This window comes from Scatophagus argus, chromosome 6 (genome assembly GCF_020382885.2).
Source record: "Scatophagus argus isolate fScaArg1 chromosome 6, fScaArg1.pri, whole genome shotgun sequence".
Lineage (NCBI taxonomy): Eukaryota > Metazoa > Chordata > Actinopteri > Scatophagidae > Scatophagus > Scatophagus argus.
The window spans coordinates 19647974-19661993 of NC_058498.1; the positions used below are offsets into that span (position 1 = coordinate 19647974).

At 43.3% G+C, this 14020-nt stretch overlaps 1 protein-coding gene across 5 annotated transcripts in view; it reads left to right on the forward strand.

The window, feature by feature from the left end:
- The window catches only part of lnx1 (ligand of numb-protein X 1), a 31392-nt gene that overhangs the window by 3644 nt on the left and 13728 nt on the right, over positions 1 to 14020 (forward strand). For 2 of the 5 annotated variants that reach the window (XM_046391580.1, XM_046391582.1), the window contains exon 2: positions 591 to 1112. In XM_046391580.1, coding sequence (XP_046247536.1) covers positions 655 to 1112 — 458 coding nt within the window. In that variant the 5' untranslated portion in view covers positions 591 to 654. Of the gene's footprint in view, positions 1 to 590; positions 1113 to 6156; positions 6312 to 13438; positions 13477 to 14020 lie in introns of those variants that run through there. The other 3 variants (XM_046391583.1, XM_046391584.1, XM_046391585.1) reach the window with 2 other exon arrangements.

Sequence of the window (14020 nt, forward strand, 5' to 3'; positions counted from 1 at the left end):
CATGTGCTGCTGTTGTTCGTGTGTGTGAAAGGGAACGAGGCAATACTCCAACTGCACAGCTTATGAATAATTTCACACACTGTTCACTTGACATGATAACTGTGACCGCTGTCCCCCATTCAGCGGTGAAGAGTAACTAAGGTAGACGATGACTCAAGAACTGTATTTGAATACAGTACTATATTTGAGCATTTTCATGTGATGCTACTTTGTACTTTGTTCTCTATTCTACTACATTTTGGAGGCAAATATTGTACACTGCCGCTCCTAGCCTTTTTGGCTTTTGACTCCTAACAATATGTATTGTTTGTCAAAGAGATATTTAATTTCTACACTTTTTATTGTTTCAATTAAAAGACCAAAGAGGTACAATTATCAAATATTTCACAAAAATGTCCAAGAAACAGAACACAAATTTCTCTACCAAAACTTTGTTTGTGAAATCTACATTTAGTTTGAAACTACAAGTATATTTTGCTTATAATGGACACTGTATAAGTGGTACTTTTACTTGAGTAAAGGATCTGAGTACTTCTTCCACTAAAGCCTTTTTCACACTGAATTCCTTCTCCGCGCATTGTTCCCCACAGGTCTCTGCTGCTAATGACCTCCTCACTGGATTAAACAGGCATCCCAAGGCCTAGATGAGTCTAGATGAGTATCCAGGACGAGGCGAGTACACTCTCTGAAGTCTCCACGGCGATGGCCGAAGCATCGACTCCACCCCTATCCCCCTCAGAGTATGGACTGTTGTCCCCGCCTCCTGACCTGTGCGCTTCATGTGGCCACAGTCACCAGCTGGAAGAGAACCACGAGTACGTTTATAAAGACGAGGTGGACGACGACCTCGTCTGTCACATCTGTCTGCAGCCGCTCATCAGGCCCCTGGACACGCCCTGTGGACACACCTACTGCCAGGAGTGTCTCACCAGCTTCCTGCTGGAGAGTGACTTTTGCCCCGTGTGCCGCACACCCCTCATGCTGCAGAGCTGCAGGAAGTCCAGCCTGCTGGTGCACAAACTGCTGGACAAGCTGACTGTGGCTTGCCCCTTCACTGATCACTGCACTGAAATACTGCACCGTGGTGAACTGGAAGACCACATCAAGAGCAGGTAGGACAGAAGAGGCACAGTAAAAGCTGTTTGTATCTCAAAGCATTTGTAGATCTACTGTGTATTTTATATTAAAGAAACTAAGATATGATCAGTGCTATTAGCAGACACAAAAGCAACTACTTGAGCATTTGCTTTTGTCTCCTATTACCCTTTCTGTCTGGTAAAAACTTCAATGACCTGCAGTAAATGCATACTCCAAGTTTCCCACCCTCCACTGCCCATCGTCATTAACCCACAACTCCATTTCCAGGGGGAAGACTTTTTCCTCCAACCAGGCTTTCATCTAAACTCAGCTCAGCTCCTCTGTTTGTATATATATCATTAAAAGACAGTATTTTGGTTTCTCTCGGATTGGGTGTGTTTTCATTAAAGCTCATTAACACTCCCCGAGCCCAAAGGCCTCAGGGATAATTAGTGCATCTCGCCACACATAACACACAAGCAGCAGAGGGTTTCCTTTTCATCTGCACTTTATAAAACCTCAAGTTGTACCAAACTCTATAAAGTCCCAAAAAGAGGTGTCCTTTTCTCTGCCTCTTTGCCTTGTTTTATTTCCCACTTCCCACCACCTACTGCCTACAAATAAACCCATTTCCTCTGTTTCTTCTCTTTTCACACCTTCTTTTCAACTCCATTCTCACCCCTGTGTTTTTCTCCTCGTTGCTCCATTGTTTCCCAGTTTTTTTCCTCAGCACAGTGTGAATGTCATAATGAGGAGTGGAGCTCTGAGGCTGACTCCCAGAAGGATTCAGCACCTCTCTCATAGTTAGAAGGTGTTATCTGGTGGAAGTGACAGGCCACATCCAGAGGGACGACTTGGACTTGGGTCATGCAAAGATGTGAAAATATTTCATTCAAAACCCCCTTTCAACATTGCTATTGGGTTTAGTTTACTACGGTCCAGCGATTGTGGTTATTCTGTGGCTGTTTTACTGCAGAGTAAGATGTTGTTGTTTTGAAAGGCTGGTTGTTTTGTTGGCTAATAGTTTTTGGAGTTTTAACATATTCAGATCGGTGAGACAGGAAAAACCTGCATGAGCCACCCACACAGCTTTGATGCACCTTGGAATGAACTACAAGGTAAACCACCTGTTAACATTTTTACACTTTTCGATTGAGACAGAATCGAATTAGTAATTAATGGAAGTTCAAATCCGAATCACGAGAATAAAGCCAAGAAGAAAAATAAAATCTCTTCTGTATCCAGACATATACATATAGATTTCAAAACTTGTGTTTTACATTAGTAAGTATTATTCTTCTTCTATCATTATTTTTCTGCAGGTACTTTGGTGCCTGTGGTGGCAGAATACATTGTCTCTGGCCACACCACAGAATCTGGCAGTGGGTCAGGAGTCGTAATGACTGAGACAGCCATGCCATCTGGTCAGAGCTGATTTCATATTCATCTAATTATTCATGACCTTTAGTGGCCTTTGGTTGGAGGAATTGTCATTCTGGACACAACCACTGCAATTAAGAGTAAAATCTTAATCATTTGATTTATGGTATCTCCTGGTTTGGTCCTACTTAAAGGCTTGCACAGAATTAAGCACAAGGGGTCTCCCTGCCCTCTCAGGTATTTTCTTGTTTTTAGCCTGTTACGTGTAGCTACATGTGCATGTATGCCAGGAACGCTTGAAACACATTCTCTGCTCTGAATGTGTCAAGTTAATTTAACGATGTGAGTTCTGTGTGTATGTTTTACTGATGAGCTGCCTTGAGCATGATGGTGTTTCTTTCTTCGTCTTCTTTTTTGGGGAAAATGTATTTGTTTTCCAGTTCACTTTCAACGTGCTCAGAGGAATTCTTCATAGCTTGTGTGAATGTGTGGAAAAGAAATGAGACTTCCTCGTGTTTGCTATAATTTCATTCTGTGTGTTGAAATGCGCCAGTTACTTTTTTATGCCACCTTGCAGTTTGTGTGTACGTTTGTATGAGAGATACAATCAGAGACAGTGAGAGTAATAAGGGACATGATACAATGGACACATTACTTCATTGAACCAGCTTGTGCAAAAGTTGGATCTATGCTCCAGGTGTCCTCCATCTTCCTCTACTGCAGAAGTGGCCTTGGATTGCAGTATCAAACTAAGTCTGCTTGTTGGAGTTGAAGGAAATTGTGCTCTTTGCAGCTGCATCATCTATTAAGCAACACTAAACATAAGATGAAAACAAAAAGTTATTGTTCCTGTCTGCATTGGTACATTTTCAATAGCAAATACCATTCAGAATAAGACAATTCGCTCTTTTCATGTCATTCACCATTGAGTCAATCTTTCTGAACGAGTTAACTCGAATTGCAAGCAGAGAATGAATCACAAATCATGAGTGTGTATGGTGTGTGGGCAGCTGTGTTTAAAGGCACACTCTGAGTCGGACGTTAGCATTCATTCTGATCTGCACAGGCCCGGAGCCAGAGAACAAGAGAACCCCTGCAGCAAGAACAGAGTCTTGCTTTATTCATTACAAAAAAAAAAAAAAAAAATCAATCAAAAGAGTAATTAATGAGTCATTTTCCTGATGGATGATGAACAATATGAACAGGGTTACTTTAAAGAACCAGTCTTTTCATCACTACTTTTAAACAGACAAGGTTGTGTCTCACCCCCTTTAACATAACCTTATTACACGGTACTGAAAAGCCTCAGAACTTTACAGATTGTTCACTGCATCACTGTCTGTAGCAAAGGAATCAATACAGTAGCTGAATTTGCAGAAAGGTGCAAGTTATTCCTCAAATTCATAACATTTTAGCTGAACTCCATCCCTTGGTAGTAAGAAGAGTATTACCACATACCAGTTTAAGTTGTAACAGGTTGTGTTCCCACACCATTTATTTCCAAAAAGCTCAAAGGGAAAAGACACCTGCAGCATATTACTAATTCATTATTTGTCAAAGCATCAATCACTTCCATTTCACTCAAAATGACTTACTCATATTTAATACTTTCTTGCTAGATTGTTTTTGTAAGGCAAAATGTCAGACACCAAAATATACTGTGTCTTTCGAAGTACCCACTACAGATCAGTATGAAGAATTGACTGCTATGAGTGGGCAATGAAAAGGAGTAATGGGGGGAAAGTATCTGTATATGTGCATGTTATGATGGTGTTTTTGTGAGCGCGAGTTAATGTGCTAGTGTATGAAATGACTCCTGTGGGGCAGACTGGTTTCTGCTCACAAACTGCATCCTGTCACAATCCAATTACATTTCCATTTCCTGTGTGCCCTGTGGTCTTGTTGCTGTGCGTACTGTTCAAATACCTCAGGATAACTTATGCCTCAGTATGCACGCATGCATGCATTAACACACACAAACAGATGCGCACACACCCAGAGACAAATTCAGCCTGTATCCACACTACCTCCATGCATGAAATATTCATTCAGACAGGGTATTTACACCAGTTAAGTGTCTTTCTCAAGGGTAGCAGACAGCTCAGCGCTAGGAAAAGCAGATGAAGGTGGGGAAAAAAGGTAACAAGACGGAAGACAAGGAAAGGGGATAAAGTAAGGGAAAGAAATTTAAAGGAAAAGGTCAGGAAAAGGAGACAATTAGGTTTTATACACAAAATTGTCATGACTACTTAGGATGAACTAGCCAATTAAATGAACCTGGAGAGATATTAAGCATGTGATTTGACAGAATGGGAAGAAAATAGATTATAAAGTAAATGTAGTATTTCACATTCAAAGTATGTTGTTGTTGCAAAAACGCACACCTCAAACAGGCTTTAAATGTATCTCACTGCCTGCAACACGGTCCATCAGCACACACCTGTCAGCCTGTCACTTCCCAGCTCTAAGTGCCTCCCAAGATCCCTGCAGAACAGTGATGACAGACAGCCTTAACCTTCATTATTGTGTTATTACGTGCTTTATCTCTCCCTTTCTCTTTGTATATTCAGATATGAAATGCTTGTATGAATAGCTGAATGAATGAACTGTGCACTTGGACAGGCGTTATCTAAAAAATATATATATTTATTCCAAATCTTGTTTTTTTCTCCCCCGTCTGCCCCTGTCTTTTATGTCATTTAGAATAACAAGCTTCCGTCACTGCAGAGGACATTGATTTGCCGGTGTGTTTTGGCCATGCTCTGTCTTGTTTTTCTTTGTTTTTCTTTTTTTTCACACATATAGGCAGATTCTTTTGAGCGATCAGACCAATCTGCTGCACAGGGAGCAGCCCATTGTCAGGGGGGAGGGGGGAGGGTTTGGGGGCAACATATTTCCTCCCTGCTCTCTGTCCTCCCCCTTCATGGAGCGACATGTGTGCAGTGAGGGGGGAGGTGAATGCAGAGGTTGTACGTGTATGTGTGTGTATGCTTGAGTGTGTACGTGTGTGTTCGCATGTGAGGAGGGAAGAGCCAATCAAAGCAGCACCAGGTACCACCCCCTCTGTCTTTGTTTGGTCTGCTCCATCTCCCCCCCTCAGTGGTTTCTGCTGCAGTATAAGTCACAGCCTGCGCTGTTCTCTCTGACATACACACGCGCACACACACACACGGCGAGAGAGACAGACATGAACACACACGCATACGAGCGTAAATCCTCTTACAACTCGCCAGTGCCCAGAGCAGATTAAGGGGCTGCACATCTCAAATTGTATTCCAAATGTGCCACCTTTGCATGGGTCTCCTTCCTCTTCTTCTTGCACTTTCTCCTCGTCCTTCTGTACCACAACGGGACTTCTCCTCTGCACCTGCTTCTGCTGCTGCTGCTTCTTCCTCTTCCTCAGCACCGTCTTCAACCTCTGGCAACTGGCCCGTTTGCCTCTGCAGCTGAGATGACCAGGCAGCCAGCCTGAAGCAGAAGACAAAACTGCCAACCTCACACAGAGAGGTAGACAGGGGGCAGAAGCAGAGGGGAAAAGAAAGGGACTGACAAGGTAGGAAGTGGAGGATTAATTCTGATCTGAGAGCACCTCTGGAGAAGGAAGGCAGGCAAGGAGAGGGGGTGGGTCATCACGGCCAGGTTCGGAGAATTGGAGGTGGAGGAGGAGGAGGGGGAGGAGGGGGGGATTGAAGAGGATAGAGCTTCAGTGCAGAGAGGAGAAAAAGAGAGGAAAAAGAGAGGAAAAAGAGCCGAGCATTGACCATGAAGGCTCTGTTGCTGCTGGTCCTGCCCTGGCTCAGCCCGGCCAACTACACAGACAATTTGGGCAACCTGCACATCCTCTATTCTGAGCTGTGAGTAGAACACTCAGCCTCCTCCTGCATCCTTTCACCAACATCACCCCATCTCATCCCCTCCATCAACAGTCCACACAGCTGTTCGTGTGTTATTGTGTATGTCTGTCACTTTTCTCAGCCATTTGGTTCTGCAGCACAGCCATGCGTATTTTTGTCTGTTGCTTGTAATGCTTACATTTTGTCCTCACCTTGACAGTTCAAGGGTGCTTCTTTTGTGTAAAAATGACAATGGGACTGCTTTCTGATGCCCTGGTCACTGGCTGCTGTGACACTGGGATGCAGTAAAGCCCGCAGGCTGGGCTTCGTGCTGTCCCGGACAGTTTAGATGCTACAGCACTGCAGCATGTTATCTCTCTCTGTTTCTCTCTTCAGTGGCATGTGTGAGGGTGTCCGTGACTATTGTATTGATCTGAGCAAAATGTCAGCATGTGTTTGCTCACAGACTTTATACACCGTGTATGTGTGTGTGTGTGTGTGCGTGTGCGCGCGTGCACACGAGTTCTGCTCGGCATATGGGCGGTTGTAACCAGTGTGCTGGTTTCTGGATTACACTTTCACCTCAACCTTAAAAATTCATAGCTGGCTACTCTCATATCACATCTGTTGAATATATAGAATACATTTATATACACATAAACTTTATTGTATTTAGGATAAATAAAATTGCCGGCAGTACATACAACATATAAAAAACACACCTGTTGGTGCACATTTTCACAACACTTCCTTTTAATTAATATTTCATCTCACCATAAACGCACAGATGGACAGCAAGATGACTGCTGTTGTTCAATTTTGACACCATGAAACAAACACATTATTCACACACTGAATCATTTCTGCAGAAGTCAACCTCACAGCAAGCAAAATCTTACTTTAAACTATACTGCACGCCAACCAGTTTTTGGCTCTTTTCCCGCTGAACTGTTTTGTGCTCTGTATTGGCCCTCAGACTCTCTTTGTGTGGGAGTTAATGTTGACTATATTCAGAAGCTCCATGTGAAGCCAGGGCTCTCTGATCCCCAAGCTGGGCTGCCGCTCCTCTCTCCAGCCTGACGGAAATGTCCCATTATACTGCATGAATACATGGAACAATGATGCGCCTCGCAAATCCCCTTATTTCATTGTACGCTCTCTCCACTGAGTGGGGCTTTAGCTCCTGCAGACACCACAAGCCCATATTGGACAGCAACGGATGCCAAAGAGGAGCGAGAAAGAAAGGAGTAGGCAAACGGGCTGGAAGAAGAGGGGTAGCACAGATGAAATCCTTCCGTTTGATTACAGCCAGAAAAGAACAGGAGGAGGAGAAAGATGCAGTAAGAATGAAAATGAAGTGGATGAGCAGTTCAGGGACGCACAGTGGAGAGCAGTGGGGAGATGAGAGGAGACAGGAGGGTGTAAGGTCACTCCCTGTGCCTGCCTTCCATCTGGCCATACATAGGGCTGCCATAGTGATGGTTTGTGGGTCATTTCAATGAGGGGTTGTATGTAAAAAAAAGCTGTGTGTGCGTGTGTGTGTGTGTGTCTGTGCTGGTGACAGCGAGGTTTTGTTGATTATGACATGACAGACAGAGAAAGCAGGAGCAGACACTCGTGGATGTGGTGTTTTTCTGCCTGGATGGAGAGCAGTGGTATACCATTTGTCTTTATCCATACTGTTGACAGGAGCAGCCTCCAGCTCCCCCTGTGTGACCACCATCTCTCCCTTTCTCCACCCATCTTTCTCCCTCCCCTCCTTCTTTCCTGATTTCATTCAACTTACGTGATTACCACAGTGAATTTATAACGCGTGGGAAAAAGGAGAGTCTTACTCACATATGAATGTGTGTGCAGAGACTACAGTGTGGCTCTATGTACGCTGCAGGTGGAACTAACAATGCAGGGAGAGAGAAATGTTTCTCTGTGATGAAATGCTTAATATGGTTACTGCCGTTTGACACTGTCAACAGCAGCCAATAAAAAAGCGCCACTGGCACACAAAGGGGAGCACCTAGATTGTGATTTTTCGCTTCCTAACACACACGCACGCACACACACATACATGCGCACACACCATTAGACCTTGCTTATTGCCTCTCCCAGCCCACATGGCCTGCCATGATAATCACAGTGCAGTGCTCTAGAGCATTAATGATTAATCTGTGTTCATTTCTGGTCCTGTCCTGAGATGTCTTAAACACTATGATTAGCTTAGCTTCCGTCCTTTCAGCCCTCATCTAGGAGGTGTTTGATCACCACGAGCTGCGCGTGCTGCTAGTGTTCCGGACATCTTCACCATGGACACATTCTAACAGGATTAGCCACCCGGCCGCCACGCACTCACTAAATCTGAACAATCCAGGCCATTTGTTTATGCCAGGTCCATCTCAAGTCAAAGGCAGTGCAACATGCCCTCTTTGGCTTTGTGGCTGCTTTGAGTGTGGGGAAGACTTCACTAATTAGACTTTTGTTTGGATTAAATATTAATCCCTGATCTGTAATCAAACAGCTCTCCCTGTCTCATTGTATCTAGCAGGCCAGAAATACAGGCAAGGCCAGAGGGACAGCAGCTGAGAGATAATCATAAATCATACTAACAGCCTACTTTCAACCCTCTCGAACAACTTGCACAGCTCTCAAAAATAAGATAACATTAAATCAGCTTAATTATTTCTTTGCATGAAATTTACAGTATGAAGCACTTTCAGCAAATCTGTCATGGGAACATTAATATACAAGGGATAGACAAAGTCTATGAGCTACAACAGTGTTAAGCAGTGTGCACTGCAGACACAAGCAAACATGAAACACAACATGAGGCAAGGACACATTCAGAGGACACGGTGAAGTTGTATGAGTCTCATAGTACATAAAACAAATATGCATAGATTTCGCACACCAGAACACACACTTAACCATGTATAATTGAAGTGCCCATAAGTATGCATGTGTAAATACATGGTTACAAAAGCACAGATGAATTATGAATGTATTCATTTATTCATAAAGTGAAGTGAGTAGTAGGTCAACTTGTTTACTTTAGCAGAGCCTTCCTGTCAGATGTGCCTCTGCTCAGGCAGAAGTGAAGCACACCAGCAAGGTGAACAGATATTAGTGTCAGCCTGAAGGGGAGCTTTAAAGAGATTGACTTTGGAGTTTTTAATGAAAAGCATTTTACTAAACCTAAATGTATGTTATTTGTTTCCGCAATGCAGTACACTTTTATATCTGTGCTGAGTCATTTACGTCAAGTGCCCCACTTTCTTAGCCGTAACACTGAAGATGTGTGTGTGTATTGTGAAATTGGGTGTCTAACCTTTGCCTCTAGGTGGCTCAAAGTCTGGCTGATGTTTAGGGTCTTTGAGGCTTGACATGTTTAATGTGAATGTTGTCTCCTGTCTGTGGCTGGCTAATCTGTAAGAGGGGTACCATGTGAGAGGCCTGCAGAGCAGGGAGCCATCAGAGTGTAACTGACAGCAGAGAGGAGAGCAATGTAGTGTTAATCTCTCACGTGAACGGTGCCCCGCTGAGTGCCAGAGCTTTGGGTTGGGCTGATCAGTGATGGCAATTTTACCATGGCACGTGGAGGTAGAGAAAACAGGACACTGCCAAGGGCTAGTGTGGCATAGAAATATAGGCTAAACAGTGCAATGTGGGACAGTAGCCTAGTGGGGATTCTCTATGATCACGTACTGTAGTGTGGTGGGAATTACAGTTGGAGTTGTCTGTATTTCAGTGAGAGACTTATTTCACTGCAGAGCTGGAAAACAGCCACTGTTAAGGTGGACATATGTGAGGTGTATTAGTAAAGCTAAGATCCAGCTCAGCCAGAGAGTAGAGAATAAATCAGTTCTAATGCTTCCTGTGCTCTTCTTCTTCTCTGCTGACAAAAAGAGTGAGTTGGACCTCTTGGTTGAAACCAGATACGGACACAGTAAATGCAGCATAAATGTCCTTCCAACCCAATCATGAGGTCAGGACTCAACTGATCATCATACATATTGATTGGCTGAAAAAAGCATGACGCGAGAGTTTGGACTGCCACTAACAGGCTGCTTCAACCTACACAGCACTGGCCCGGGAAGCCTCTGCACTCACAAACACACGGATGAATTCAGCATAGCTAGACCTGTCGATCTGTTGCTCAAGGTGCAGGAACACACTGCAAAGTTCACACACAAAGACAGCATTTATGTGCTGTGTGAGCTGTTATACACATTCACTTTTTGTCTTTGCATGCATTCATCTTCCAACCAACTAACACGAGAATTTCAATTTTGCAGATCTGTCTTTGTAAACAAGCATAGCCAAAATTTACTCCCACAGCAGTGGCTGTCCCCTCTCGCCACGGTCTCACCTTCTCCTCATGCAGCAGATGGGATTACCCCTCACAGCAGGCGGATGCAATCAACACACCAGCACATCCTCTGATTAACACTCCTCTAGTTCATCATTAACTGGATTAGTCTGTCTGTCTTTATGTCACTCTCTCCCCTCTCTCTACCTCTATGTAACTATCTATCTATCATTCTGTCTATTGCCTCCCAATCAAACTTTGCTTTATGTGTTTGGCATGCGGCTCAAGTGTATGATAGGAGGATTGGAGTAATTGATATACTAATCTAATCAAAGAAAAATGTTTGCCCTAATCAACATAAATTCAATTAATGAGCACTACCCCTCCCAATAGTGCACCAGCATTCTTGTTTGGCTGCTTTGTGTGTGCATGTATGTATGTATGTATGTATGTATGTGTGTGAGTCTTAGCTAACAGCTGTTATGGACAGACAGTTTGCTCTCTGCCGTCCCTGAATCAGCTGGAGTTGATGCTGAGTAAAGCAAAAATCTTTTAAACATTCCTGGATTTTTGAAGATTGTTTTCTTAGCATCATTTGCCTTTATTAAGAGAGCAATGGGAAATTTGGTTGTGAAGATTGTCTTTTTTTAGTTCAGCGATGTTTCTGTGCTACTGATAGATCAGTAGGACTAAGACGTCCTTGAATGTGTGCATTCCCATATTCATTAGTGCTCCAAGAATAAACTCAGCACACACTGCTGTCATTTTTTAGCTTCTCGCACAAGGATACTTCTCATATATCACACATTCACACTCGCTCGCTGTATTCCACACATTCTTCAGTGAGAAAAACCTGCAGGCTACCTCCGGGCTCATGGTGCAACCAGAGCTTCTTCCCCTTTCTCTCGGGTTCCTACGCGTCAGGTGTCGCTGGTGTATTTTCAAAAGCATCAGAAGTTGGCTGCCAGAGTCAGCAACGACTGAATGCTTCTGCTTTCAGATTAATAAGGAAGCAGGAAGAAAAGAAAAGAGGTCAACTAAACGGAGTTAGTCAAACCTCCCTTGTCATTGCATGACTTTATGAATAAATAATGCTTTTGATTCCAAACCTTTTGCGTGATCACATGCCTGCAGCATATAAAAATACGCAACAACACACATGCCTTTTTCTGTTTCTGTATCTGACTCCTGACCTGGAATTGTCACCTCGGTGGAGGTAATTTGCTCTAGTACGCAGAGTGTGGCCCAACATGATTGTCTGTGGCAGTCAGGGAGCAGAGAGAGTATTTTGGTTGGGAAGGATAATCCACTCACCCCTAAAGAGGATTGGAGAATCTCACAGGCTTTGATGAGTTGTGAGCTGGTGTTTATTTCACATCACAAGAACGGGACTGTTTGTGTCACCGCCAGGGTGCTTCAACACCACCGTGTCACTGAAAACATCATGGGTAATTGTTACCATGTAGGACAGAATGGAGGAAACAAGAGAGTAGGAGTTAGAGGATAAGAGGGAAGAGGAGGATGAGTGCTGAGGATGTTTTGGTGTCTTCACTCCTTATCTCGCTGCAGACCCCGATGTTTAGGGAGATGATATGATAACTGAGGCTGTGCTGACCGAGACACAGATACTGCAGCGCTAATAAGCATCCTCTGAGTTCAGTGATCAGCCCCCACCATCCAAAAAATGATGCTTTATGAGAAAAGCATAGCTTTATCCTCTCCAGTATCCATCGTTATACACATAAAGTATGTTTATTTATGTGGGAAAGAAAAGGAAGTGGAAAATAGGAGGAAAAGTGTACATGTGGATGTCTTTGCAAGCATACCTCCCTCAATGCACTGCACCTCTCCAGCATGCAGACTTAATTGGCTCGCTTCCCTTGGCTCTGAAACTCCAGGACCACCCTGGTGAGACATACAAGGGGTTTCTGTCATGCATCCCTGCCTTTAACCTCAGGCAACAAGGACTGTGGCCTTAAAACTCAGACACTCAGAGTCTAAGCAGCTGAGATACAGCTACACTTTTAAGGCCACTCTTATGCCCTGGAGGTGGGTGATTTTAATTAATGGGAGACAAAGCCTTTAATAAATGAGTCCCTCTCTAAACAATGGCTGTGTACTGCTATCTAAGATACTCAGCGTCGTGATGGCCTCCATCATAAATGATATCTTGCATCGGTTGGTCCCTGTGACAACTCTAAATTTAATTTTCTTTGGATTTTATCCTCTGAGACTGGAATCACAGTACATGAACCCAGAGGCATGAACCCTTAAAGAATTTCCTTCCTCAAATTTTGTCTGTAGTGTTCATTCATTAATACTTGGACGGACATTTTGCTGAGATTTGGGTGGTCTGTAAGATTTATGTAACTGAATTAACTTATTAACAGTATTTGCTCAAGTCCAGTGACCGACTGTGGTTTTCCATTTTCCACTAACCATGCTGAAACAAGGGAATGTTGTCTAAGGCTTCAACCAGAAGTCCTATACAAGCAAGCCATCAAAGGAGTGTGTGGGTGTGTGTGTGTGTGTGTGTGTGTGTGTCTGAGAGAAATGAAGCAAGAGTTCAATCAAACATCAATAGTGAGTGCTGCTGCAAGAGACTTTGTCAGGGAGTGAATCTTTATGAAGATGACACCAGCTGTGAGAAATTAAAGTTAATGAGGACATTGTTACACCGGATGGTCACAGCGGCTCCAAGTCATGTGACTTTGAGAACCGTGGACTGGCTGCACAGCAGTAATTTTGACTCCTCACACTAAGAAAAGGGTTGACTTAATGACAGTAAGGATATCTCAGCTCCATTCAATGTCCAACTGACAGTGAACCAGCATGTACAATAGCAGGACCTCCTTAAAGTGGAATGCAGCACTCATTAATATGTCTGTGAGTTTCCTGCTATGATATGTCAAAATATCAAATGTTGCTATACAACCAGCCCATTAAATCTTAAATCTAATGGTTTTTGGTGATATTTGGTCTGAATGAATGTGGTGAAATATTCACTAAGAGAATATTGAATATTATAAGAGAACATCATAAGCATCTACAGCTGTACTTGGACACATTTGTGGTTTGAACTCAATGCCAATCACAGCGTGCTAACATATTAATCAGTTTATTCGGTCATTTGACAATGGCACAGCCAGCTAAAATCTTCAGCCAAGTCCATAATATTTTTATGTTCATGTTAGCAGATTGTTCTGGGATATTTTCATTCTTTAAGAAGAAAACAATTTAGGAAGTTCAAAACTCATCTTCACTGTGGTGAAAACTATATACACCAAGTGTAGATAAGCCCAACATTTGTACCTTTGTCTGTCTACACATGGGATCTAAACTTCTTTTCTTGAAGACAGTTATGTAATACCTGTGGTGTTTTCAACCAGCATACAGCTTTAATTCTTCTAACTGATGGTGAGTGACATGA